Source organism: Lithobates pipiens, unplaced genomic scaffold, assembly GCF_037356315.1.
Source record: "Lithobates pipiens isolate NorthernLeopardFrog02 unplaced genomic scaffold, aLitPip1_a1.2 Scaffold_19, whole genome shotgun sequence".
In the NCBI taxonomy this organism is placed as follows: domain Eukaryota; kingdom Metazoa; phylum Chordata; class Amphibia; order Anura; family Ranidae; genus Lithobates; species Lithobates pipiens.
The window spans coordinates 96,460,387-96,488,250 of NW_027507764.1; the positions used below are offsets into that span (position 1 = coordinate 96,460,387).

Consider the following 27,864-nt stretch of genomic DNA (forward strand, 5'->3'; position numbering starts at 1 on the left):
CCTTCATCTCTTCCCTAGACAAAAACAAGCAGTTAACCCTTGCAGTGAGGTTGTGCCTTTTTTTTTTTTTTTTGCCCACAGTTCAACTTTAACCACTTCAGCCCCAGACCATTTTGCTGGCCAAAGACCAGAGCACTTTTTGCAATTTGGCACTGCGCTGCTTTAACTGACAATTGCGCGATCGTGCGATGTGGCTTCCAAACAAAATTCAATTCCTTATTTCCCCACAAATAGAGCTTTCTTTTTGTGGTATTTGATCACCTCTGCAGTTTTTATTTTTTGCGCTATAAACAAAAAAAGAGTGACAATTTTGAAAAAAACACATTATTTTTTACTTTTTGCTATAATAAATATCCCCAAAAAAGCCGATACGTATTCCTCTACATATTTTTGGTAAAGAAAATCACAATAAGCGTTTATTGATTGGTTTTGCGCAAAAGTTATAGCGTCTACAAAATAGTTTTATCGCATTTTTATACATTTTTTTTTTTTTTTTTACTAGTAATGGCAGCAATCCGTGATTTTCATCATGACTGCGACATTATGGCGGACTCATCGGACACTTTTGGAGCCATTTTTGGACCATTCGCATTTATACAGCAATCGGTGCGATTAAAAATGCTCTGACTACTGTGTAAATGTGACTGGCAGTGAAGGGGTTAACCAGGAGAGGGCACTGCGGGGGTTAAGTGTGTCCTAGGGAGTGATTCTAACTGTGGGGGGGGGGGGGGCTGTGTGTGACACATCACTGATCACCGCTCCCGATTACAGGGAGAGCTAATCAGTGACACTGTCACTAAGCAGAATGGGGAAATGCTTGTTTACATTAGCATCTCCCCGTTCTTCCTCACTGTGAGACAATTGTGGGTATCCCCACGGACATCGAGTCCGCAGGACCCACGGTCGGGCTCACGGAGCTTGCGGCAGGCACGGGCGCCTGCTATCCAAGCCTCATGAGATCACATACAATAATGTGTTTTCGTGCAGCGGAGCCAACCTGCTGCAGTAAAACTGCGGCGGCTGGACCGCAAGCGGTTAAGCTTCCATACAGTGCGTATTTTGGGAGGTTTATTGTTATTGGATAAAGCGGCTGAAATTGATGTGGGTGGCACTATCAGCCCCCTCCTGCCTCTTTACCTCTTTTAATTAAAAAATTGAGGGTTACAAAACGATGTCTGCAGCCTCACCCTGATTAAATGTTTAGTTGTAAATGGAGTTCTGTTATATCTATACTTCCACTTTGCATGAGATGGGAGGAGAAGGATAAAAACAAATATATTAACAACCACCGGCTGACAGAAAATTCTCTAAAAGAGCTGTCGGGTTCAATTTAGATAAAAATTCCTCTTGCAGTGTTGGCTTGGCAGCCAGACAGGAAATGTTTTATACAAATTATACTGACATTGGGGAATTCCATTGAAAAGTAAAACATCTGATTGCTGGGCTCCCACAATAAATACAGCTCAGAGCAGCACACATCTATCTCCACAACCCTGCTTGTGTGTGAAGGGAAATCCATGTGGTGCCCAAGGCATTCAGTCCCTTTTATGCTTCCAGTGTATTTTGGAAAGCTGAAATCTAATATTTTTCTGTCTATAACAAAAATACAAAGAGCTGGTTCACACCGGGAACTGCACAGGAGCGCGCTGTGCGTTCCTGTGCGATTCACGTGCATTCTGTGCGTGTTCCCATTTTAAATGGGCCGAAATAGCCCCACACCAAAAATAGTGCATGCATTACTTTTTCAAACTCACTGCAACCGCACCGCACGGTACAGAAGTACCAGTGCAGGCTAACGCACTGCGTTTGCAACTTGCCTTCAGGGTGTCAATAACATAATATTGAAACTCGCTGCAGATCGCAACTGCAGTGCATTTTGAATGCAGTGCATGGAACGAGGGTTTCCCACACTGCGCTCTGCAGTGAACCGGCCTTAATGAGTCAATCCACCCTAGAGCTACAATTAATCGATATTGCGATCTTGACTAAAGTGTTTCACAATTCTTTCTATGCAAAGAATTCTCTCTGCTCTTCTGAAGCCACACCCCTCAAAAGAAAGGTAGAGAAAAAATGGGCAGTCTGCCAAGAATCAAAACATTCTTTATCAGTTGAACTTAATTATAAACATTGTAACAATTTGTCAATGGAATAGACTTTTTGTATAAGTGAAAAAAGTTGAATCACTTAAAACGGTAGTAAACCCGCAATTTTTTTATTTATTTTTTACCACCTGCAAAGAAGAAAAAGGCATAATGAGCTAGTATGCACCGCATACTAGCTCATTATGAAATACTTACCTTAGAACGAGGCCCCAACATCTGGCCCGATCCACGCCGAGGGAGCCAACATGCTCCCTCTGCTTTTCTTCCGGGTATCGCGGCTCCGGTGCTGTGAGTGGCCGGAGCCACGATATCGTCACTCCCGCGCATTCGCGCGGGAGATTTCATCCCGGCCGGGTCCGGCCACCGCCGGACTTTCAGCCGAGAATCGCCTTGTGCGCATGCGCCGCTGCAGTCAGCGGCGCATACCGAGGGGAATATCTCCTAAACCGTACAGGTTTAGGAGATATTTTTTTTACCTACAGGTAAGCCTTATTATAGGCTTTCCTATAGGTAAAAGTTAAAAAAATGAGTATACAACCACTTTAACCACTACAATACAGGGCACTTTCTTCCCAGCCCAGTTTTCAGCTTTCATCGCTCTCGCACTTTCAATGACAATTGCGCGGTCATGCTACACTGTACCCAAATTAAATTTTTATAATTTTGTTCGCACAAATAGAACTTTATATTGGTGGTATTTATTCACGACTCCGTTTTTTATTTTTTGCGATATAAGTGCAAAAAAGCGGAAATTTGGAAAAAAAATATATTTTCTTTTTTCTATTTTAAAAGAAATCCAATAAAATCAAATTTTGTCATAAATTTAAAGGGGGACTGTACTGGGGAAAAAAATATTAAAAGCCAGCAGCTATAAATACTACAGCTGCTGACTTTTAATAAATGGACACTCACCTGTCCCGGGGTCCAGCGATGCCGGCAGCCGAGGCCGATCGATCGCTCGGCTCTCGGCTGCTGCCGCCACCATTCTAGGTGAGGGAATCAGGAAGTGAAGCGAATCGGCTTCACTTCCCGGTTCCCTACTGCGCATGCGCGAGTCGCGCAGCGCAATAGGAATTGTCCGCGCTGTCTCTGGGACCCGTGTGAGTCCCAGCAGACGTCGCGGCAGGACAGGAAGAGGCATAGACTCCCACGGGAGTCTATGCCCGGAAGTGGGTGTAAATACCTGTCTTTGACAGGTATCTCCACCCCCCTCCCCCCTGAAAGGTGCCAATTGTGACACCGGAGGGGGGGAGGGTTCCGATCAGCGGAAGTTCCACTTTAGGGTGGAACCCCGCTTTAAGCCAAAATGTATTCTGCTACATGTTTTTGGTAAAAAAAATTTGGTTAAGTGTATAATAATTGGTTTGTGTGATCACGGACATATGTACGCAAATGATCATGTACAGATGTGTGCAGGTGATCACGTACATATGTGTGCAGATAATCATTGGAACATGTGATTTTAGTGGGACATATGTGGGGGACAGGTGTTTTTTTATTTGGGGACATGTGTGTTTTGGAGACATGTGTGTTTTGGGGACATGTGTGGTGACATGTGTATTGTGGTGACATGTGTGTTTACACTAGACTGGTGATCATTTAGTAAAAAGCTGTAAAAACAGCTCATACTCACTGATCACCAGCCGGCTGCAGCGATCTGCTCTCCTCAGCGATGACTTCTGTGTGAGGAGAGGAGGAGCCGATTGCCTAGCAACCGGCTGTTTGTTTGGACACGGCCGTCATGTGATCAGGAGGGCCAATCACAGAGCCCTCCTGCCGATCCGAGATGCACCGTGTCCGGGTGACAGGAGCACATCGGGATCACGCCGCTGCACGGGCACGCGCGATCCCCCTCCTTCTGAACGACGTTCCTGAACGTCCTATCAGAAGTAGACGGCTCCCACCCGGCCGTATATGTACATTGGCTGGGTAGGAAGTGGTTAAACACTAAACCTTTTTCTGACATTTGTTGGTTTCAAGTTAAAATCATTTTTTTATGGCTAGAAAAAAAACATTATTTATATATATTTTTTTAGTAGACATCCTAGAGAATAAAATGGTGGTTGTTGCAATATTTTATGTCACACTGTATCTGTGCAGTGGTCTTTCAAATGCAATTTTTTGGGAAGAATTACTTTAACCTCTAGAGATCCACGCTATAGCCGAATGACGGCTACAGCACGGACCTGCATTGCCGGTACTACGTCTATTGACGTTGTCCCATGCGCATGCAGCACGCTCTGTGATCAGCGAGTCTATGAGACCTATGAGACCCCGACCCCTTACCACGTGATCAGGTGCCAGCCAATCACAGCTGATCAGCCAGTAATCGCCTAATTTTTTCTCCTCGCACTGACAGTATGAGGAGAAAAGAAAAAGCCGATCACCGGCAGCAGTGAGAGGGACATCAGTCCCGATCACTGCAATGTGCCCCAGCTCCTCAGTGCCCACCTGTGCTCCCTACAAGTGCCGCCTACTAGTGCCCACCAGCGCCACCTGACAGTGCCACCTATCAGTTCCCACAGTCAGTGCCTGAACAGTGCTGCACATCAGTGCCAACTACCAGTGCCCATCAGTGTCACCTATCGGTGACACCTATCAGTGCCCATCAGTGCCATCTATCAGTGGTACCTATCAGGGCCCATAAGTGCCATCTTTTCACTGGCCATCAGTGCACCTTATCTATGCCTATCAGTGCCGACTTAATTGTGCATATTAGTGCCCACCAGTGAAGCCTATCAGTGCCCACCAGTGCCGCCTCATCAGCGCATATCAATGAAGCAGAAAAATTACCTGTTTACAAAATGTTATAACAAGCAATTAAACGTGGTTTTTTTTTTTTTTTCAAAATTTTCCATCTTTTTTTTGTTTGTTTAGCAAAAAATAACCCCAGCTGTGATTAAATACCACCAAAAGAAAGCTCTATTTGTGGGGAAAAAAGGATAAAAATTTAATTTGGGTACAGTGCAATTGTCATTCAAAGTGCATCAGCCCAGAAATCTGAAAATTGGTCTGGGCAGGAGGGGAGTTTAAATGCCCAGTAAGCAAGTGGTTAATGAATTAAAAAAAAAACTAACCAGTAAAGTTAGCCCATTTTTTTTTGTAGGCCCCTTTTACACTGACAGGCGTACCTGAATGGGCACTCCATGCTAGTCTATGAAGCGACGGATGTCAGCGGTGACATGTCCGCTGACATCCGACCCGGTCCGATCTGCTGAAAGCACACGGATGGCCCTAGGTTTGCATCCGTCGCTGGCGTATCGGATCAGGTGAGATCTGATAAAAACAGACATGCTGTCCGTTTTCATCTGATCTCTCCATAGAAACCAGCGGCGCTCAACAAGCCCCTCCCCGCAGTGAGCAGAGAGGGACCTGTCATCCGCCGGCTCAACTGAGAGATATCCCGCTGAGCTGGCGGACTCCGTGGAAGCGGATCCGCCTCGTGAGAATGAGGCCTAATGTGAAAGATTTTATATCACGAGAATTGTGATCTTTTTATCCTAAGCAAAAAAAATCATGATTCTCATTTTGGCCAGAATCGTGCAGCTCTAATCCACCCTAAAAGGATATTTTAGGTGATGCCTGGCGGGTGAGCCAGCTGCTGGCATCTTATATTCACTTAGATACTTCAACTGGCAAATCTCCTAAACATAGTTCCTAACTGCTTCATGTGTTTCCTTTGTTACATTCCTTATAATATAAAATCAATAAAAGAAATCCAGTAAAGATGGTAAAACCCCTTTATGATGGCCCCAGCAGGGGTGAAAACCCCAGGAACTCTGCACAGAAATCTTACCAAGTCCCCTAGTGATATAAAAATAATGTTCTACCAATATAATGCTGCGCTTCTCAAATAAAATCATATGGTAATCGTACTAAATCCTAATATTACCAACTACAGTTAAATACCGTATTTATCGGTGTATAACATGCGCCGGCGTATAACACACGCCCCAAGTTTAGGGGAAAAAACTTACATTTAAATGCCCATCAATGCAGCCTGATCAGTGTCCATCTGAAGCCTTGTCAGTGTCATATGCAGCTTTGTCATGCAGCCTTGTCCATCATTGTCCCCTTGTCAGTTTTATATTCAGCTTTTATTTTTAAAAATGGCGCCGCCGAGATGTCCTGTGTATCTCGGCGGCACTCAGTAGTTCTCGGCCGCCTTTGGCCGTTCTCGGCGGCTTTCGCCCGCCTTCGGCCCTTCTCGGTGGCTTTCGCCCATTCTCTGCGGTTTTTGGCCACCGAGCAGGGCCGAAAGCCGCCGAGAAGGGCCGAAGGTGGCCGAAAGCCGCGGAGAAGGGCCAAAGGCGGCCGAAAGCTGCCGAAAGCCGCCCAGAGGCTCCAAGATAGTGGAGGATCGGTGTATAACACGCACCCGCGATTTTCCCCTGATTTTAAGGGGAAAAAGGTGCGTGTTATACGCCGATAAATACGTTACCTGAAGGGGGAGAGAGCACACTGCATATTGCATGAAGACACCATTTGTTTCACTTTTTTTGTTTGATATGTTTATGGACTTTTTCTTGCTTATCAATATTGAGGACTATGCATATACACACCGAGCTCTTGCACTTTCTTCATCTGCTAATGAGCACTTGTACTATAATTGGGGATATTTTAATGAATTATCCTATTATCTGTTTATTTATTTTATATTACCAGTTTTAGTATTTTGCAGAATTCTTAGCGCCGTGCATTGGGTATATATGTTTACATTGTCACATTTTGAGAAAGTGGTGAGTGCTGGCAGCTATTTCATAGTATTTTTTTGTTTTAATTGTATTTTTTTGTTTTTTGAGTTTTTAGTTTTGGCAGCTCACAAGGTTTATACATATAGAGATTCCATTCCTATGTAAAAAAAATCTAGTGAACATAATAATGCAATCTAATGCGATTAAAAGTTGCGATCATAAACAATTAAAATATTGTAATCCTATGCGATCCAATGACAACCTATGTAGCATACACACCTCTATATACACATGTTGCATTCATATGCAATAGAGAAATTTGACTGTAGTCAGTAACATTAGGATTTATTTACGATTACCATATGATTTTATTTGGATAGCGCAGCATTATATTGGTATAAAAATTTTATTTGGCATGGGCATATGGAATATGATTAATGCTAGAAGCTGTCCTTTTAATCATCTCTCATTTTGGATTTTCACATGGTAGCTCACAAGACTTTGTTTTTTAGATATAAAAAAAATTGTCAGCAGAACTTTATTATTATTATTTTTTTTTTATTTGAATGTTTTAATTAAAATAAAAAAGATGTTATATTTATCTGCTCTGTGCAACGATATTGCACAGAGCAGGCCCCGGCTTTCTCTTTGGCATTCCCCTGCTGGCGCTGTCCACTCCTTCTAGCTGGGTGATGTGGAGGTACCCGTGAAGACATACTCCTGAGCCGGGCTGTGTGCATCCATAACCACACGCAGTGCCAGTAAGCCATGTCCCTGCTCCCTTCTCACAGGAGATTGATTTACAGCAGCAGTAGTCTATGTGTCCTGTATAACCAGGAATTGCTGCAGTTGAGACAGCGCTGGAGAGGTGGTGACAGGAGACAGGTAAGTGTTTAGGGCGGGAGGGGAGGTACATTGGGTAGTAGCAATATAGAAATGTTACTGCTACAGCGTGACCACGCAGCACAGGATCGTGTATATATACATGATCCTGCACTTCCGGGTATCGGGTGCGAGCGCACAACGCCGGCGACCCACTCTCGCTGTGATCCTGCATACTCGATGTCCGCCGGCAACCACTGATCATTCAGTACACAAACAGATCACATTCTGTTAGTAAGGAAGGCATGGATCCTGTGTTCCTGCAATACAGGGACATGGATGCCTTCCCCTAGTAAAAGTGCCTCCCGCATTACAGTAAAACACCAGCTAGGCACACAGCTAACCCTTTGATCGCCCCTGATGTTAAAGCGGTTGTATACTGTTTTTTTTTTGTTTTACTTTTACCTACAGTTTAGCCTATAATAAGGCTTACCTGTAGGTAAAAACGTATCTCCTAAACCTGTATGGTTTAGGAGATATTCCCCTCGCAATGCGCCTCTGACTGCAGTGGCGCATGCGCATAGTTTTTTTTTGGCTGAAAGCCCAGCAGACGCCGGAGTTTGCCGGAAAGAAATCTCCCACACACATGCGCGGGAGTGACGATATTGCGGCTCCGGCCACTCACAGCGCTGGAGCCGCGATACCCGGAAGACACGACGAGGGAACATGCCAGCTCCCTCGGCGTGGATTGTCGGAGATATCAGGGCCTCGTTCTAAGGTAAGTATTTCATAATGAGCTAGTATGCTCAGAAAAAAAAAATTCAGCGGGTTTACTCCCGCTTTAACCCCTTCCCAGCCAGTGTCATTAGTATAGTGACAGTGCATATTTTTAGCACTGATCACTGTATTAGTGTCACTGGATCCCAAAAAAGTGTCAGTTAGTCTCCAATTTGTCCATGGCAATATTGCAGTCCTGCTATAAGTCACTGATCGCCACCATTACCAGTAAAAATTAAAAAATTCCATAAATATATTCCTTAGATTCTAGACGCTCTAACTTTTGCACAAAGCAATCAATATACGCTTATTGGGATTCTTTTACCAAAAATATGTAGCAGAATACATATTGGCCTAAATTGATTTAGAGATTAGATTTTTTTTTTCTTGGATATATTTTATTACAGAAAAAAAAAAAATTTGTTTGGCTTCAAAATTGTCGGTCATTTTTTGCTTATAGCGCAAAAATAAAAAATGCAGTGGTGATCAAATACCACCAAAAGAAAGCTCTATTTGTGGTACAAAAAGGACATGTGTTTTATTTGGGTGCAAGGTCGCACAACCATGCAATTGTCAGTTAAAGTAACGCAGTTCCGTATCGCAAAAAATGGCCTGTTTAGAAAAGCGCTGTGTAAATTGGCGGCGCAATATAAGTACCTTTAAATAATAATAATAATAATGTGCCCAGAGCACTCTTTTTCATGGGGGATCTGGCCAAAAACATCCCAGCTTCAAAATCTAAAACAGATTTTACTGAGCCAGTATCTAAAAAGTATTTATGGATTGCTAATTCTATACACTCACATTTAATTATTATTATTATTTAATAACTTTATTACTTGATTACCATCTGTATAACCGGATACAACACAGATACGCTCCAGCATATAATGCATTTTAATAAATGCAAATAAAATCATTTGCATCTCACATCATTTAAATGTATTCAGACATGAGCCGAGGCTTGTCATTCAGCTTTTCCATTCAGCTGTCTCAGCTCAATCCCATGGATGGTCCAAGTTTGTTTTTATTTTTAATATGATTGAAAATCAAGCTGCACAGCACAGTGTTGGCTGCATGACTGGATTTCTGGAAGACGGTTTCCAGAAAATATTTCCAGGCCAGTTGCATAGAAGACTTCATTAAACCACAAGCTGCCTGTGCAGAGCTGTAATCCTTCACAACATCAGAACCGGTACCTCCTCCTCCTCCTCCAAGTCTGATCTGTGCTCTGAGTGCGCCATCTGCTGTTCACTGCTGGAACAGACAGCGCTTCGCTGCGTAACATCTGAGATTTCAGAGAATCGCAGGGCAAAGCGACTTAGGCAGGCCCTGTTGGCTCTGCTCTGATTGACTTTTGCCGAAGAGGTCTGCTGGACATTTTTCAGCCAAATAGCAGAGACAGCTGCTGATCACGTGTTCTCACATCTGGCAGGGCCGGCTGTCAATGTACCTGTACTATAAATGAAGGAATCTGTTAATAGGTTTTTATTTTTTAGCCAAAAAAAAAAGTCAGTGTATAGTCAGGAAACCCAATGGGTAAGATATTGACTTAAAGCGGACCTTCAGTCATTTTTTTTTTTTTTTACTTTCTATCTATTAAATCTTCTGCCCTTGTTGTTTTAACTTTGGGTAGTAAAACATTTTTTTTTTTCTGCCAGTAATTACTGTATAACACACACATTCATTTTAAGAGGGAGGTTTCTGGAAAAAAAACTTAAATTTTAAATAAGGAACTTTGAAGAAAAATAAGGGTCAGTGCCCATCTGCAGCCTCACATTTGCCATCAATGCAGCCTCATCAGTCCACATGAATGCAATCTCACCATTGGCTTCAATGCAGCGGCCTCACCATTGGCTTCAATGCAGCGGCCTCACCATTGGCTTCAATGCAGCGGCCTCACCATTGGCTTCAATGCAGCGGCCTCACCATTGGCTTCAATGCAGCGGCCTCACCATTGGCTTCATTGCAGCAGCCTCACCATTGGCTTCAATGCAGCCTCATCAGTCCACATGAATGCAGCCTCACCATTGCCATCAATGTAGCAGCCTGATCGATGCCCATCTGCAGCCCAGAGGGGAGTGGGACGAGCACCAACAGATTACATACAGTGAGAATCTCCTATGATAGACAGAACTGTGGTCCAATGGGGCGGCCCAGGAGACAGGACATCCTATTACCGAGGCCTCCAAGTAAAGAGGAGATTCTCACTGTATGTAAGCTGACGGCGTTCGTTTCGCCCTCCCCTCCGAGGCAGTTAAAATAGAATTATCGGCGTATAACACGCACACGCTATTTATTTGCACCCAATTCTTAGGGTGAAAATAAATACCAATAAATACACTACCTTCCTGTTTCTTGTCTAGTCATTAGACTAGGCCTATAACATCATACACATCTCTCTCTCTCACTCTCCTGAGAGTTTGCCAGGAAAGGAGTGGGGATGAGTCAAAAGAGGGTCAATGAGAGCGGCAGGGCTGGAGTTGTGCCTCTGTGTGTCTGTGTAAATCCAGGAAGTGAACAGACAGCAGCTTCAGCTGCCCACAGTTAAAATGGATGCAGCCAGACTCAGCGGAGGGAGATTTCTGCAGCATATTTGGCAAGTACTGAATCGCAGTATATATGAAATAATATGCAAAGTGGTTGGAGGGAAGCTTCAGAATGCCAAAGATATTTGTATTACAAATTATGTGAGCAGACTGCAGTTTGAAGAGGCTTTGTCACTTTGCACATTCAGGCACTTTTACTCACCTTCTCTGTGCCCCCTTTTAAAAATACCTGATATTTTTGGGTATGGCACAGCACATTATGATGCATATAACATAGTGATCAGGCCTAGCAGTCAACTGGCAGCCCTAAGCTCGGTCATGTGAGGAGCACAGCAATGTCATCAACCCTATGTATGGTCAGACAGAGTCACGCTACAGTGCCCTGTGCTGGCATAGCTGAGTAACAGCCACACCCCACATCACATGTGTCATCTCACACACGTGAAACTTTGAAAGCAGCCATAGGGATGAGTGTAGTCCAATGTTCGGTGCAGGGGCGGATCCAGAGTCTAGTCTCGGGAGGGGCACTGCTATAAAATATGTTTTTTTGGGGGCAATTTATATGGGAAATGGCAGGTCACCTGCCACACATTGCGGATTGTCACTTGCCACGTTGCCTGCCACACATTGCGGATTGCCACTTGCCACGTAGCCTGCCACACATTGCGGATTGTCACTTGCCACGTCACCTGCCACACATTGCGGATTGCCACTTGCCACGTCACCTGCCACACATTGCGGATTGTCGCTTGCCACGTCACCTGCCACACATTGCGGATTGTCACTTGCCAGGTCACCTGCCACACATTGCGGATTGTCACTTGCCACGTCACCTGCCACACATTGCGAATTGCCACTTGCCACGTAGTCTGCCACACATTGCGGATTGCCACGTAGTCTGCCACACATTGCGGATTGCCACTTGCCACGTAGTCTGCCACACATTGCGGATTGTCACCTACTGTGTCATTTTTCTGCTAAGGTGGTCTTTTGTTGGGTCCCAGAGTGAAGATAGGCAGCAGAGAGATGATGCAATCTCTCTGCTGCACACAGCTTCCTACACAGTGAGGGCAGGACTGGAGGGATGCAGGGCAGTGAGAGATGATGTCATCTCCCTGCTCCCCTGCCTGCTGGCTTCCTGATTGGCCAGCAGCCCTCCTAAGCTGCCCAGCTGCCCCCCCCCCCTCACCCATCCACTCAGCGCGGGTACCCGCGGAACCGGCCCGCTGGTACCCGCGGAACCGGCCGCGATTGGACCCGCGGAACCGGCCCGCGGAACCGGCCGCGATTGGACCCGCGGAACCGGCCCGCGGGTACCCGCGGAACCGGCCCGCGGGTACCCGCGGAACCGGCCGCGATTGGACCCGCGGAACCGGCTTTGCTGTCATCAGCTGCCAGTATTCTCGGAGGGGGCAATTGACCCGTTGCCCCCCCCTGGATCCGCCCCTGCTTTGCTGTCATCAGCTGCCAGTATTCTCGGAGGGGGCAATTGACCCGTTGCCCCCCCCCTGGATCCGCCCCTGGTTCGGTGTGTCTATCACATGTAATATTTATGTTTGTGACTTCAACTGGGCTTTAGGCCCCTTTCACATGAATGGTCCGATTGGGTCAGCTGGATTGGATCGGACCCTCCATTCTCCCCTATGGGCCTGTGGGTGTAAACAAAACTTGTGACCATTTACACCCGCCTACCTCCAGTCTGATCTGGTCTGCTAAAAAGAATGGAAAGGGATCAGTTCCCCTCCATCTAGGTGGATTGGAGTGCAGTCGGATGTAAACAGACTGAAGTCTGTCTACACTTGTACATAGAGCAGAACGGGCTCTGCCCATGTTCACTCTACATATACTGAGTGGGCATGGATCTGCCATCCGCCCGCTCAGCTTTGATCTATTCGGCCGCTAGTGGAGTGGTTTTAACCCCCGCTAGCAGTTGAAAAAGGGTTAAAACCGCCCGCAAAGTGCCGCTGCAGTGTCGCTTTACCATTGGTATAGCCGCACTGCCCCATTGATTACAATGGGTAGGAGCGGTGAATACACGGCTCCTCCACCGCTCCAAAGATGCGGCTAGCAGGATTTTTTTCACTGTCCTGCCAGCGCACCGCTCCAGTGTGAAAGCACTCCGGCATTCACACTAAAGTGAAAAGGGCCGGTTTTATTCAGGCGCTATACATGCGCTATTTTTAGCGCTGTAGCACCTGGAAAACGCCCCAGTGTGAAAGGGGCCCAAGTGTCTGCCCCGAGTGAAAGGAGCCTTACAGGTAAAACAAAAGCAAAAAAGAAAAAAGTTCAGCAGAAGATTGCCCTCTTATTATTCACGATTTATATAGCGCCAACAGTTTACGCAGCGCTTTACAATGTATAGGGGGGACAACACAATTACAGTACAATACAAAAGGTACAGGAGGGCCCTGCTCATAGCGCTTACATTCTAAAGGGAGGGGGTGGTGGTACAAAAGGTAATAGCTGCAGAGAATGATTTGATGGGGGTGGGGGTGCATTATCCTTAATTATGTATTCCGAATCCAACTATAAATAGGCTGGTGAGTGGTGATAACATATTTGGGCATAGAAACCAATCAGAGAATAGCTTATGTTAGTTTAGTGTGGTTAGTCTGTTTATAACTGTTATTGGCAGTAAATGACATTTTGTATTTTATGTTTTTTATATGTGAGTCCCACCTAAAACAAAACTCATCGTTGGAATTTGTTCACTTCTGGAGATTTCAACTCCTTTTTATTATATTTCCAGAGATGGAGATGGTCGGTTGCTGTTAGATATATTTGATGAAAAACTTCATCCTCTTTCTGTAAGTATTTGAGTTCTTTTATTTATTCATCTGTAGTGTGGCCAACCGTTGTGGTGGATTATCACCAGTGATCCTATGACGGAATTGGAATGCTTAGAATGAGTGCACCAGGGCTGTTTGCAACCGTCAAGACAAAAATGTATGCAGCTCCGTATTTTTTTCACCTGTCATTATATTTATTTTTAGGTTCAACCAGTTTAAGTACCCAAATCTGACTTGGTATCAGCCTCTTGTAATCCCCTGTACAGCAAAGCTTAGACTGGGAGAGGGAGAAGCACCACTTGAGCCTGTCCAGTGTGCTGAAATGCCTATGTGCTAACAAGAAGCATGCTGATAGGATGAGAGGGTGGAGTGACAGATTCATCAACCTTTTGCTTCTCCTTTCACTATCCAGACATAGCGGCAAAATCTGTAAGGCTCATCATATACAAAACAAAATCAAAGAAATTCCCAGCTCAACTTACCGACCAGCCTGCAACCAACCGAATTATCCTTTCTAACAGTATGCATTAAAACAGGCTGGTTGGTAAGTTGAGCTTGGAATTTCTTTGGTTTTGTTTGGCATGCATTGCCCTTCCATGTGCTCCTCGCTGCAAAGGCCAGATATAGGTGAGGACAGTGGCCATTTGTTTGTAAGGCTCATCATACTCTTTGCAATCTGGCTGTACTATCTCCTTTAGATTTACCAACAAGTATGCAGTGCAAGCAGGACTGCTGATAGGGGGGGCCACCAGTCCTGTGGGGGGCCCGAGCACACAGGGGGACCCAAATGACGGGTTATCGGTGCAGCAATTATAGAAGGATGACACCTGTGACATAGGGCATTATTCCTGTAATTGCTTCCACAACACCGATCCCCCTTCCTATTCTGCCTGTCACTGTGCCAGCCCCTCCTTCTGCCTCTTCCCACAGCATTGCTGGCTTTCCTGTCCCACCGGCTGCCACACGGGTACAGGGTATGTGTTGGGATGGAGGACGGAGCCAGTAAATATGTAATTTACCACCCCCTTCCTTTTTTGAATGGACAAAGTGAGTGATCGATACTGATCACTCCTGTGTCCATTGATAACTGAGGACAGTGAACTGTCTTTCCTATGCTTCAGTTTATGAATGTCTCCTGTTCATTCATCCTCAGTGTAGCTGAGACTACAGATGAAGGAGTTGAAGAAACTCTGTCCTCGATTCCCTTCTTTGTTTCAAAGGTGAGGTGTCAAGGGTCTGTTTAGAACCCTGATATCTCACCAAAGCCCCCCAACAGCAATGTGAAAAAAACTAAAAAATGAAAGCTGTAAAATATATATATATATATATATATATATATATTTTTTTTTTTTTTTTACAGCTTTAATTTTTATATCTATATATAATATGTGTGTATATATATATGTTTATATTTATATTTTTTATTGTAAAAAATCATTAAAAAAATGAAGCGCTAATACACACACATTTTATGGCCCATTCAGTGTGAATGAGGAGTTGTTGCTCTGTGAGGATGCAATAGCTGTATGAACACAGCCACAGGTCCTAATTTGATAGGTGTACAGGAGTGGGTGAGTGGTCCCGAATGCACACTGCCAATGTTCAGGGGTCATATACCTGCATTTGCACACCTGTAAGATGAAGATCTGAGGCTGTGTTTGTACAGCTGCTGCATCCCCATAGCGTAACATAGACTGCCTGCACACAGACCACAGCACCAACCTATGTGAACGAGCCTTATTTACACACACAACTTTTTAATACAGTTTTATCTTTTACATTTAGCAGGAATTTCATAGTTTCATAGTTACTAAGGTTGAATAAAGACACCAGTCCATCCAGTTCAACCTGAGTGAGTGTCTACAATTGTCCCTATCCCTGTACATTGTACACTCATGTCAGTCTCTACCCTCAAGGAGCCCACAATCCAAGGTCCATTCATATACTAGGGCCAATTTTTGACAGAAGCCAATTAACCTACCTGCATGTCTTTGGGTTGTGGGAGGAAACCGGAGTAACCGGAGGAAACCCACACAGGCATAGGGAGAACATGCAAACTCCAGGCAGGTAGTGTCGTGGTTGGAATATGAACCAGCGACCCTTCTTACTGCTAGGTGAGAGTGCTAACCACTACACCACTGTGCCGCCCAATTTTGTAAGTTATAATATGTTTGTGTCCACTAATAATGATTTTAGTGTATTATTAGCGAAAATATTGTTTTGATATATTCAGGGGGGTGGCAGCTACCCTCCCTTCCTCCCTTTCTCCTATCCCTCTATCAGGTAGGCTGTACGGGGCCCTTTGATTTCTAACAGCAGCCCTGGGTGCAAGGGCCTGCTTGATTGGATAGTGTATGTAGGTCCTCATATTACATAGTCATGGTAAATTACTGTATAAGAATTGTACAGTCATATAATAACATTTATGATGATGATGTTACTTAACAGCGGCAGAGAAAAAGTTTGTCTCCTTGCCTGCCAGACAGGTCTGTGTGGTGTGGCAGAGCTGTGTAAATTTCAGGACTGGATGGAAAAAATACAAATCCTTCGGCTGGTGAAACAGCTCCTTTATATGTATTCATCTGTGTAATTGCTGGGTGCCTGTAGACCAGCTTTAACCCTTTCGATGCCACCAACATCAGGCTTTTGCAGCAACAAATGCTTTTAAGCCCTCATTCACATCGATTGTGGTTTTGAAATCGAGAGATGAGCATTTAGTCACTCCCAGGCTCACTGGTGACATATAAGGGTTTTCAAAATGTTTGCTATGTACAGTTTTCGGTACTGAAGTTTGTCACTGCTCTACAGGCATGCAGAATTTTAAGGCTTATCTTGTTTATTTAGTTGGGGCAACCTCTTCTTTTATATTTTACCCAAATATTGGGTATTCTGTTGTGTTTGTGTGCACAAAAATTAGACTGGGTGTATTTGTTACTGAAAATATTGCAGCTATAACCATTGTATTCTCCAGGGTCTCTATTTTCAGATAATATGTCATGTTTAAGGGGTTTAAAGCAGTTGTTACCCCAACACTCCATATTCCTGGTATGCGCCTGCTGTACCATGTACTTGTATGAGAAAGTCTCCTGTTCTCTTTGTATTGCTTCCTTTATGTCAAATCCCTGATGTTCCTGCCAGTCCCTTTACTTACCTATTAAAAACTAACCACAATAAGCAGGAGAACACAGCATGGTCAGTTCTCTAGATATGCTGGAAATTCGCTGTACTCCCCCGATGATCAGACTTGCCCTGACCCCCCCCCCCGCTGCACAGCCAATCACTGGGAAGCTCAATGTGCTGTCGCTTCTCCTCCCCCAGCTCTTATGCAGTTGAGAACAGAGGGAATGTGATCACTTATAAGAAAGGGTACCGTATATACTCGAGTATAGGCCGACCCGAATATAAGCCGAGGCCCCCAATTTACCCCCAAAAAAACTGGCAAACTTATTGACTCGTGTATAAGCCGAGGGTGAGACATGCCTGTCCATCCCTGTGTGTGTGTCCGTCCATCCCTGTGTGTCCGTCCATCCCTGTGTGTCCGTCCATCCATCCCTGTGTGTGTGTGTGTCCATCCATCCATCCATCCCTGTGTGTGTGTGTCTCCATCCATCCATCCATCCATCCCTGTGTGTGTGTGTCTCCATCCATCCATCCCTGTGTGTGTCTCCATCCATCCACCCATCCCTGTGTGTGTCTCCATCCATCCATCCGTGTGTGTCTCCATCCATCCACCCATCCGTGTGTGTCTCCATCCATCCGTGTGTGTCTCCATCCATCCACCCATCCGTGTGTGTGTGTGTGTGTGTGTGTGTGTGTGTGTGTGTGTCCAGCCTACCTTTGTCCCGAGCCTCCGTCCCGTGCCTTGCCTCCTTGCCTCCGTTCCGTCCCGTGCCGTGCCTTGCCGTCGTGTCGTGCCTTGCCTTGCCTCCGTCCCGTCCCGTCCCGTGCCGTGCCTTGCCTTGCCTTGCCTTGCCTCCGTCCCGTGCCCTCTTCGGCGGCCATTGTAAAATTCAAAAGCCGCGCCTCCTCCTTCGCCTGTGATAGGCGGAACACTGAATTTCCCAGCAGCCTGTGTTCCGCCTATCACTGACATCGTATCATCCTCGTCCGTAGTACGAGGATGATACGATGTCCGTGATAGGCGGAACACAGGCTGCTGGGAAATTCAGTGTTCCGCCTATCACAGGCGAAGGCGGAGCCGGAGGCGCGGCTTTTGAATTGTAGAATGGCCGCTGTCTGTCTGCTCGACACGCTGATCGAGCGGGCAGACAGCGATGACTCGAGTATAAGCCGAGGGGGGCACTTTCAGCCTCAAAAAAGAGGCTGAAAATCTCGGCTTATACTCGAGTATATACGGTATTTATAATTTATTTTTATATCTATACAAAAATGTTTTGCCTTTCATTCCTATTTTAAAAAGAATGGGTTATTTTGCAGGGTGATCATTTACAATCACTTAAAATGCCCAATTTAACATGTGTGCAAAAAAATGCAAAAACAGCTCTGACAGCAAATATAATGAATATGTAAATGTGGAATTTATTTGTAGAAATCTGAAATCCCATCTGATTATGAGAAGCATGACCCAGAACAGAAACATATATATCGCTTTGTTCGAACTCTTTTCAGTGCTGCCCAGCTGACCGCTGAATGTGCCATAGTAACCCTGGTAAGTATTTGGAAAGAACTTCTGATAAAACCAATACTAAAATGTGTGATTTTGTTTATAATAATTACATGTAGATGCTAAAAGTATCAAACATACAGCAAACAAGCATGGTTATGATAACCCAAATTCACTATAGTTCCTAGTTGCAAATGGGGTGAGCGTTCAAACTGTAGCTTTAGGCCTCATTTAGGCTTGTGTTTCAAAGGCGGCAGCAAAAGTGCGCAGTGCAGCCACATTTTTTCATGCTTGCCAACTACCGCACCCCGCCCCCCTCCTCCACAATGCTTCGCTTCACATCCGTGGCAAAGTTGACCCGACTCGTACTGATCGGCGGCCTTGAACGCTGCACCTTCAAGTCAATGGGTAAGCGCCACAACTGCATGTGATGCACGCGGTTGCAGCATGTTTGATAGCAACAATGGAGTTAAAACAGGTGGCGAGGAGGCGTTGCATCGCTTCCTCACGCCCTCTAAGTTTCCTCTGGAGCGTGGATTGGGCTTCAGAGGCAAGGGAGATTTAGATGCACATTTAAATCTACCCTTAATTTATAATACCTGCGGCAGACGTTAACTGGTTGCACAGCCAGTTTACATCTTTCGCTTGGAGTAGGTACTCTGACTGGTCATTGTTTGTAAGGTAAAGTGGAACTTTAGTGGAACTTTAGTCAGAAATGTAAGTCCTGCTGGATGACTGGCCTCTTTTGCAGGTATATCTATGTAAACCATTAAAAATAAGTGTCTATACTGTTTAAAATCCAGTAGTACACTGACTCGACATACTCTGCACATGCTCAGTTGTTCTGTCTTTTTAGGCAATGTGCCCAATTTGTGGAGGCCAATCTTCTGACAGCCTAAAGATTTACTGTAGTTCAGGTCTCAGGGCTTCAGCAAAATGGCAGCCTCCAGCAAGAAGAAACGGTAACAACGGAAGCAATTTACAACACATACTCATTTTGGTAGCATTATTATTATTATTATTATTATTATTATTATTCTTCCTTGCTAAAGAACATTATTTTTCAGCAAGTTATCATGGATAAAGTTCCATTTTAACATATCACCAGGGATTACTTAACCACTTCCCACCTGGCCAATGCATATATACGGCCGGGTGGGAGCCGTCTACTCCTGATAGGACGTTCAGGAACGTCATTCAGGAGTAGCGGGATCGCGCGCGCGCGTGCCCGCGCAGCGGCGCGATCCTGATGTGCTCGTGTCACCCGGACACGGCACATCTCAGATCGGCAGGAGGGCTCTGTGATTGGCCCTCCTGATCACATGACGGCCGTGTCCAATCACGGCCGTCATGTGATGTAAACAAACAGCCGGTTGCTAGGCAATCGGCTCTCCTCTCCTCACACGGAAGTCACCGCTGAGGAGAGGTGAGCAGAACGCTGCAGCCGGCTGATGATCAGTGAGTATGGGCTGCTTTTTACAGCTTTTTACTCACTGATCATCAGTGTAGTGTAAACACACAACACACCACACAGTACAAACACAGTCCCCACATATGTCCCCAAAACACACATGTCCCCAAAACATACATGTCCCCAAATAATAAAAACACATGTCCCTAATAATAAAAACATGTCCCCCACATATGTCCCACTAAAATCACATGTCCCAATGATTACCTGCACACATATGTACGTGATCACCTGCACACATATGTACATGATCATTTGCGTACATATGTCCGTGATCACACAAACCAATTATTATACACTTAACGGAATTTTTTTTACCAAAAACATGTAGCAGAATACATTTTGGCTTAAATTTATGACAAAATTTGATTTTATTGGATTTCTTTTCAAATAGAAAAAAGAAAATATTGTTTTTTTTCCAAATTTCCGCTTTTTTTGCGCTTATATCGCAAAAAAAAAAAAACGGAGTCGTGAATAAATAACACCAAAATAAAGCTCTATTTGTGCGAACAAAATGATAACAATTTCATTTGGGTACAGTGTAGCATGACCGCGCAATTGTCACTGAAAGCGCTAGAGCGCTGAAAGCTGAAAATTGGGCTGGGAAGGAAGGGGGTGAAAGTGCCCTGTATTGTAGTGGTTAAGCAATCCATTACATTTAGAACCAATATGGTAAGCCCCCATGTGGTTTAAACTGGTTATGGCAACCAGTTTCAATTTTAATGTGGCCTATCTGTCTAACCATTTGTCAACCCTTCTTTCTAATATTAGACCTGGCACGTTCTTCACTGAAGTCTCAGGTGGTGCCCTATACTGTAGAATGAAATAACACCTCAGGAGAAGGTGCAAACCTTACAGCGGAACTAAACCCGCCTCTACTTTACAGCCAAGGAAGCTGCCATCTTGGCCTTTGTTGATCTGTAGTTGCCAGGGTGCTGCACATGTGATCAGTTATGATACCAGCTATTTGATGGTTTGATAGTTTGGTTGAGAGCACAGGCAAATGTGACAGTTATTATTCACAGCATGCCATAAATGTAATGGTTTTGGGAAATTATTACAATAGTGAGTTTTGTTTAGCTTTAATTCTGATGTTCTGGGATTCTTCTTTAGGAAAGGTGGCACCTGGGAGAAAGGGGGGGGGGGGGAGGGTTGGTATGGTCTTGCAATAAAGGAGGGGTAGGCTCTTGGAGGGTGGTGAGAAGTGCAAATATTGTTTATTAAACTTACTGGGCTTTCTATGCTGTTACTCCCCATAACCACTGATCTGTGCTTTATATTCCTCTGTGATTGTTTGGTGTGCAGTAACAGGCTTTATACATTCCTGTTTGTCTTTTGCTGTAGCTTTTGCTGTGCACTGTCTACAAGCCCCTTAGTCATTTCATTGAGCTACCAATGCAATCACTGACATTGATACTGGCTTGATTGTGAAGATATGTTCCATGAAAGCCACAGGAAATTAAATCATGTACCACATTTCTATCTCATCATCATATTGCATTTCATTAATAGTTATCACATCTATTACTTTGTCATGGAGAGAACACAATCCAGATAGATTTAATAAGTCCACATCAAACAAATCATGACCTGGCATCTGCACAAGGTGCAAAATCAAATACACATAAATTATATTTCTTATTAAAGTAACAAAAAAAAAAAAAAAAAAAGTACGGGTCCGTTAATAAAAGCGGGGTGAATCCAGGTGTGTTCCTCTTCCTTGGCATTTATAGACAAGATTTGATGCTGCCAAGTGGAAATGAAGATATGGCGTGAACATGTGGTGAAAGTGTACCACAAAAGTACATTGTAGGCAGTGGCATAGCTGCTGATGGAACGGCACTGGTAAAGATTTTTGACAGGGATCTCCTTTAGATGGTCATATGATCTGATATCCCATGGCCAAGCTCATGGGACTCATGGAAAAGTGAACCTTTGTCTGGCTTTTGTAGCTTCTCTGCACAGTTCTGCCATAGCTAGTAAAGGAAATAGAGGGAGATGCCTTGACCCCCCCCCCCCCCAGAGCAGAGGTTGGGCACAACAGCTGTGACCTCAGTTAATACCCAATACATCTGATTAAGGAGGACCATGTGACTCATTTCATGTGACAACCCTAGGCCAAAGCAGCTACAGAAGTCTATAAGGGCTCATTTACAGTAATATATTTACATATTGTTATGGATAGAGGTTCACATCCATCAAAGGGTAGCTGTATCTAGAAAAATGAAGGTGTAATAAGCTAACCAGGCACCTTATACAGATAAATAAAACATCTGTACCAGCATGTAGTTCACCCTTGCTGCATGCAGCTTTTATATATGTAATTTGGCCTTTTCATATTAATATTTAATATTAATGCTGCCATTGATAACGATGCCTTCTTGCTGCAGCTGAGTAGGTGGGTCTGCCTTGGGCTCCCTCATTGACAACCCTGGTCAGCCCCATAGTAGTGTGAAATTATATAATGTGTTACTCATGCGCTACCACTTTAAAAAAGTGTAAGAAATAGAAAACTGAACAGCTGCTATCACTAATAGCTTATCCGGGGCTAATATAACATGCGAGAAAAGGGGGGTAGTACTGCGCTGTCCTTAATAAGTAAATATATATATATATATATATATATATATATATATATATATATATATATATATATATATATATATATATATTGTAGTAATTCCTGTGGGTACGTCTCATATTCAAAGTGTGTTCAAGAATAGTCCATATATGTAAATAAAACGACTGTTCATAAAAAATCAGTTGCTCCAATTTGGCTGCAAGTGGTGCACAATCAATAGTGCATATCCTTCCCAAATAATGAATCATACAATCAGATATAATTATTATTATTATTATATAGTGAAAAAGGTGCTATTAGTGCATAGATGAATAAAAAATATGTGTCTTAAGGCTGGCCACTAAATCAAATAAACATAGAAGTACAATTAAGAACATTAATTCTTATATAGTGAATAAAGTGCTATTAGTGCATAGATGAATGGAAAACCAAGCCCAAGGCTGGACGCTCAATCAAATGAACATAGAAGTATTGAGGTATTGAAATGTACACAAATCTTTACAGAAAGTGTCTAGTTGGAAAAAAGTCCTTGGATCTAGATCGGTGGCTTGGTTTATCCCTTCCCCAGTGTCTGAGAAAGCATATAATTAGGTGACTTAGCCCCTTCTTCCCGTGTCACCTCTGTGCTCTCTGGCCTCTCACCTTATATATGCTTTAAACCAGCATATCATCTTACCTCCCAAGTGTGGTATATAGATATGGGCTCGCCTCTGGGGGTCCTCTGCTTCAGTGTTTTCCAAAGTACTGTGTATCCTAAGGACTACTGGGTTTTTAAGGTGATGCACAGTAGGCTGGCCTACTTTTGGTCTCTCAGTTGTCTACTTTAACTACTGATACTGAAAAAGCTCTACTGCTTCTCCAATGTCCATAATCGTTGGACCTTCTGCTGATGGAAGGAATGGAAGGGGAGGAATGGGTGGTCTTGGCTATTATATAGGGATTCCAAGGCCAAGTATACCCTTCTGCATGCCGAAGTAGTCCTAGATGAGTGGAAGTCTTCTGATCCAGGTATATGTTGTATTACCTACCTCTCCTGGTAGATGGTTTGTATTATGAATGCTTAGTGCTTATATACATTAATCTGGTAATATGTTTATTTTAAGGTTTATTTTGAAAGACTGTTAACCTACGCAGAAATAGACATTTGTCCAGCCAACTGGAAACGGATTGTTTTGGGCGCAATCCTTCTAGCCTCTAAGGTTTGGGATGACCAGGCAGTGTGGAATGTGGACTATTGTCAGATTCTGAAGGACATCACAGTGGAGGACATGTGAGTTCTTTCTCTTTCTAGGAGCATCAACGCTTTTTCCAATAATGTTGACCTGTCACCTGTATAGAGACCTGAATCAATTATTATCCTATCAGTGCTCCAGGATCTTGGGATGTCACTGTGAGGCTGAGTCATTCCAACACCACATCACACATTTTGCCAAACTAAATTATCTCAATTAAAATGAATATTTATTCCTTATGAAGCTATCATTATTAAATAGGAAAGTTTATCATATTTACTTGTTTTAAATTATTATTATTTTTTTTTTACATTTCTTCAGTTTATTCCTTGTTTCCAGGCCTAGGCCAAGGAAATTATGTCATACATCCTAGGAGTCTTCGTGGGCATTTCTTTCTTTCTTTCATCTGGAGGGGGGAGAAGGGGCTTTCTCAGCTAAGCACACCCTCCTGTCTGCATGCCTGGTCTGAGAGCAGATGAATTCCAGGACGTAATCTGCCCTTACTCAAGATGGCCACATTCAGAAATGTTTGGGGGGTGTTTTTCAAAGTAATTTCCCAACAAAATATAGGTGGATGGGGGAATTTGCTTTGAATTGTAAAAATGAATTAATAGTGCTTTTGGTGTGTGGTGCTCAGATACAGTATGGCATCAGCAGAGTAACAGGATCACTTTACCACCACAGTATTTTTGGGTTACAGCTCATCCCCACTATTTAATGTCTTGTTTTTTGTTGTCACACCAGGTACCTGTCTTAATCAGTTGTGACAGTGTTTTTAGATTGCACTAGAAAACTTTACTAGTTGTAGCAAAGTAACAGCCTACACAAGGAATAAACACCCCATGCATAAAATGTACCTGGTTTAATTGAACCCCATTATTTCAAGAGTTCCTTTCCCTTTCCATCTCTTCCCTCTTTCAGTCTCCCTCCAAGGGTATCACAGAATGTGCAGAACATAAAGCTAGATCAGTGTTTCTCAAACTTCTTTCAGTCAAGGCACCCTTTAAAATTATGGACGGTCTCAAAGAACCCCATTCTAAAATGTAAAAAACTATTCTAATAGTTTTAAGTAATGTGGCACCATCGACACGCATAGGACACCCAACATTAGAGGTGATTTATTCTTCCAAAGAAAATACACTTTTACTAATACCGACTAGTATTCCAGTGTTTCTCCTATCCCTCAGTTTCTCTCCATCACTCTGCTAATGCGACCCCAGTGTTGACGGAGATGGGCAGGGGAGGGTAAAACAAGGATGCTGTACAGGCGATCAACAAACACTGGTTGTTAGGACGCCGGTGGCTGAAAGGTTGAAATGATGTACAATAAAATCCTGTGGCTTTGTGTAACTAAAAGGCAGGCTTGATCCACCTGCTGGCTTTTATAAATTTTTGGGCAATTTTTAGGCATTTTGCCAAGGCATCCCTGAAAAAACCCCATGGTGCCTGGGCACTCTGGTTGAAAAAGACTGACTAGCTAAATAAATCGTATATATGCTGCATATCATGTGCTGCTGTGTTTCTCACACTATAGCCACAAGGTGGTGGTGTATCCCCAAAATCACAGGCTGACATTGTAATGTGTATTAGTACCAAGCAATATTGCTTTGACCTATAAGAAAACCAGAGCTGGCTTCTTGATCCTTATTTACAAGCTTGGCTTCAGAACTAGCTATCCAAATACAGCCTGCAGTAACAGAGAAGCACCCAGCTCAGAGAAAAGGTTTTTAAGTTAATCTGTGGTTTGCCCATGCAGTCTGCTGGGGTTGCTTAAATCACATTTAGGCTTTGTTCACACCATGTGGCAGACATGTCTGTCTTTTTCTGCGCTGGAATCTGCAACGTGTATGCAGTTTCCTGCACAGGAAAAAAAATTGACGTGACATCAACATTGGTGTGAATAGGGCATATAACTGGCGCACATGAAAACTGATGTGAAACTGATGTCTCTGCAAGTGAAATCTGTGCAGTTTTCTCATCAGTTTTCATGCAGATATGGTGTGAATGAGCCCTAAAGCTGGCAGAAAGTCTCAGGGGTTTTGGATGTCTATACAGGTAAATAACATGAATTAAATATATATAATCTTATCAGAAATCTCTATTTATTTTAATAGTCTGGTGCCAGGGTCTGTTTAGGTTTATGTTTTAGTATATGCAGATGTAGGTATCTGATGTGTCACGGAAGATTGTATTCGTTTTCTATGGTTTTGATGTTTCTTTTTTCTAGGAATGAGCTGGAGCGTCAGTTCCTGGAGCTGTTGCAATTCAACATCAATGTTCCGTCCAGTGTTTATGCCAAGTATTATTTTGATCTGCGGTCACTGGCCGAGGGTAACAACCTTAGCTTTCCACTCGAGCCCCTGAGCCGGGATCGTGCATGTAAACTTGAGGTATTAAACTTTTATAAGCTCTTATTAAGGAAGGACTCTGTATATTATGCTTCAATAGCATCCTGTATAAGATAATGTTATAAGTTTAACTAACATTGCACACTGCCCCAAAGCTTTAGAACAAATCTTTCTGGAACTTTTTTTTTAAACCCCTAAACTTTATCTAACTATAGTAAAAAGAGTTTTAACTGCTTCCCATCCTTAAGATGTACCCATGCACGCAAATATTGTGTGACATAAAAAATTGTAACAACCACCATTTTATTCTCCGGGGTCTCTACTTAAAGTGGAGATCCACCCACAAGTGGAACTTGCGCTTTAAGGATTCTTGACCCCCTGACATGCCACATTTGGTATGTTCTTTATGGGGGGGGGATTTGGTACCTAGTTTTGACAGGTACCCAGCTCCCACTTCTGCTCGCAGCACCACTAGCAGAAGTTCTCCTCTCCCCCTCCCTCCCTGCCATCTTCTGGGCACGTCATAGTTCCTAGGTTGCCTGGCTATTCAGGACATGCAGCGTGACTTGTGCATGCGCAGTGTGCACCCCGGCTGTGAAGCCGCAAGCTGTCACATCTGGGTGCCCACACTTGCAATGCCGGCGCCGTGGAGAGGGAGAGAGGCAAGGCTTCAGGCGGCCGCATCGCTGGACTGTGGTACAGGTGAGTGTGTGTTTATTAAAAGTCAGCAGCTACACTTTTTGTAGCTGCTGACTTTTAATAAACACATTAACTGCTGGAACTCCGTTTTAAAAAATGTTTTTTTTTTTAAATGTTGGGTTATTTTCTAGAAAAAAATGCAGCTTTTTACATGTATGAGAGAAATGGCAGAATTGGCTCGGATGGGAGGTGGTTAATAACCTAGATTAATATTTAGACTTTCCAGAAACAATATATATGTTATATAAAGGCAGTATTAAGGAGGAGTTATATTTTCAGCACACAGCTAGCTTCCTGTCTAGCCATATAGGAAACTATGACTGCTTATAAGTTTCAGATGGTGGCTAGCAGTGTATACATGACCCAGCCACATGATCCAGTAGCAATTTTTCAAAGTGTTCAAGGATGCATGTTTCTGTTGGGTTGCACATTCTGGCCAATAAAGAGGGAGGGAAAGAAGGGTTGGGAAAATCTATTTCAACTGCTGGCTTTGTTCTTATCTGATCTGATTGTTCTGATCTTAAAGTGAATCTTTCAGTAACTTTACAAGTCTACATGAACAAATTCCTAATACCAAGCAAACTGGTAGTGTAGCAGTTTTAAGGTAGTAATAAAGGGAATAAAAGGGCACTCACAAAACTAGAAGACAGAAATTGCCCATATACCATGGCCAGTGCCAGGATGGGCTGCAGAGTACTGCGGCTTGTTCGGAGCAGAAGTGGTACAAGAAGGCCTCAGGCATCAGAATGGAAGGGATTATGTTTCCTTTCAGTTCACTTGATTGAACAGGATTCCTTCTACTGTATTACAATGACTAAGCAGGTCAGTAAACATCCCGAAACACTGTTCAGCCCACTCCAGTTATGGGCCAAGATCAGTGGGGTCTCCTAGACTGGATTTAGGCTTCAAAGTAAGCGACTTCTGTCCTTTAGGTTTGCAAGTCCATTTTTATTCCTTTTATTTCTACATCAAATCTGCTACACTATCAGTCTGCTCTTTGCTTGTTATTAGCATCCCAGCATGGGAGGTCTCGGCACGTATTATACTTTGTTTTTCTTTCACTGGTTAATTGAAAAAAAAAATGTGCTGATTCCTCCCATCAACAAACTCAGCCCTGATGGGAGAATCTTTCCTGCAGAACTAATGTGTTCTGCCTGCGGGGAAACCTTCTCCGTC

At 43.7% G+C, this 27,864-nt stretch overlaps 1 protein-coding gene across 1 annotated transcript in view; it reads left to right on the top strand.

Moving 5' to 3' along the window:
- CCNY (cyclin Y) overlaps positions 1 to 27,864 on the top strand; it is a 192,314-nt gene that overhangs the window by 150,817 nt on the left and 13,633 nt on the right. Inside the window, exons 6-9 of the mRNA XM_077491106.1 lie at positions 13,694 to 13,751; positions 18,283 to 18,402; positions 23,513 to 23,679; positions 25,869 to 26,031. Of these exons, the coding sequence (XP_077347232.1) occupies positions 13,694 to 13,751; positions 18,283 to 18,402; positions 23,513 to 23,679; positions 25,869 to 26,031 (508 nt within the window). The remainder of the gene's footprint in view (positions 1 to 13,693; positions 13,752 to 18,282; positions 18,403 to 23,512; positions 23,680 to 25,868; positions 26,032 to 27,864) is intronic.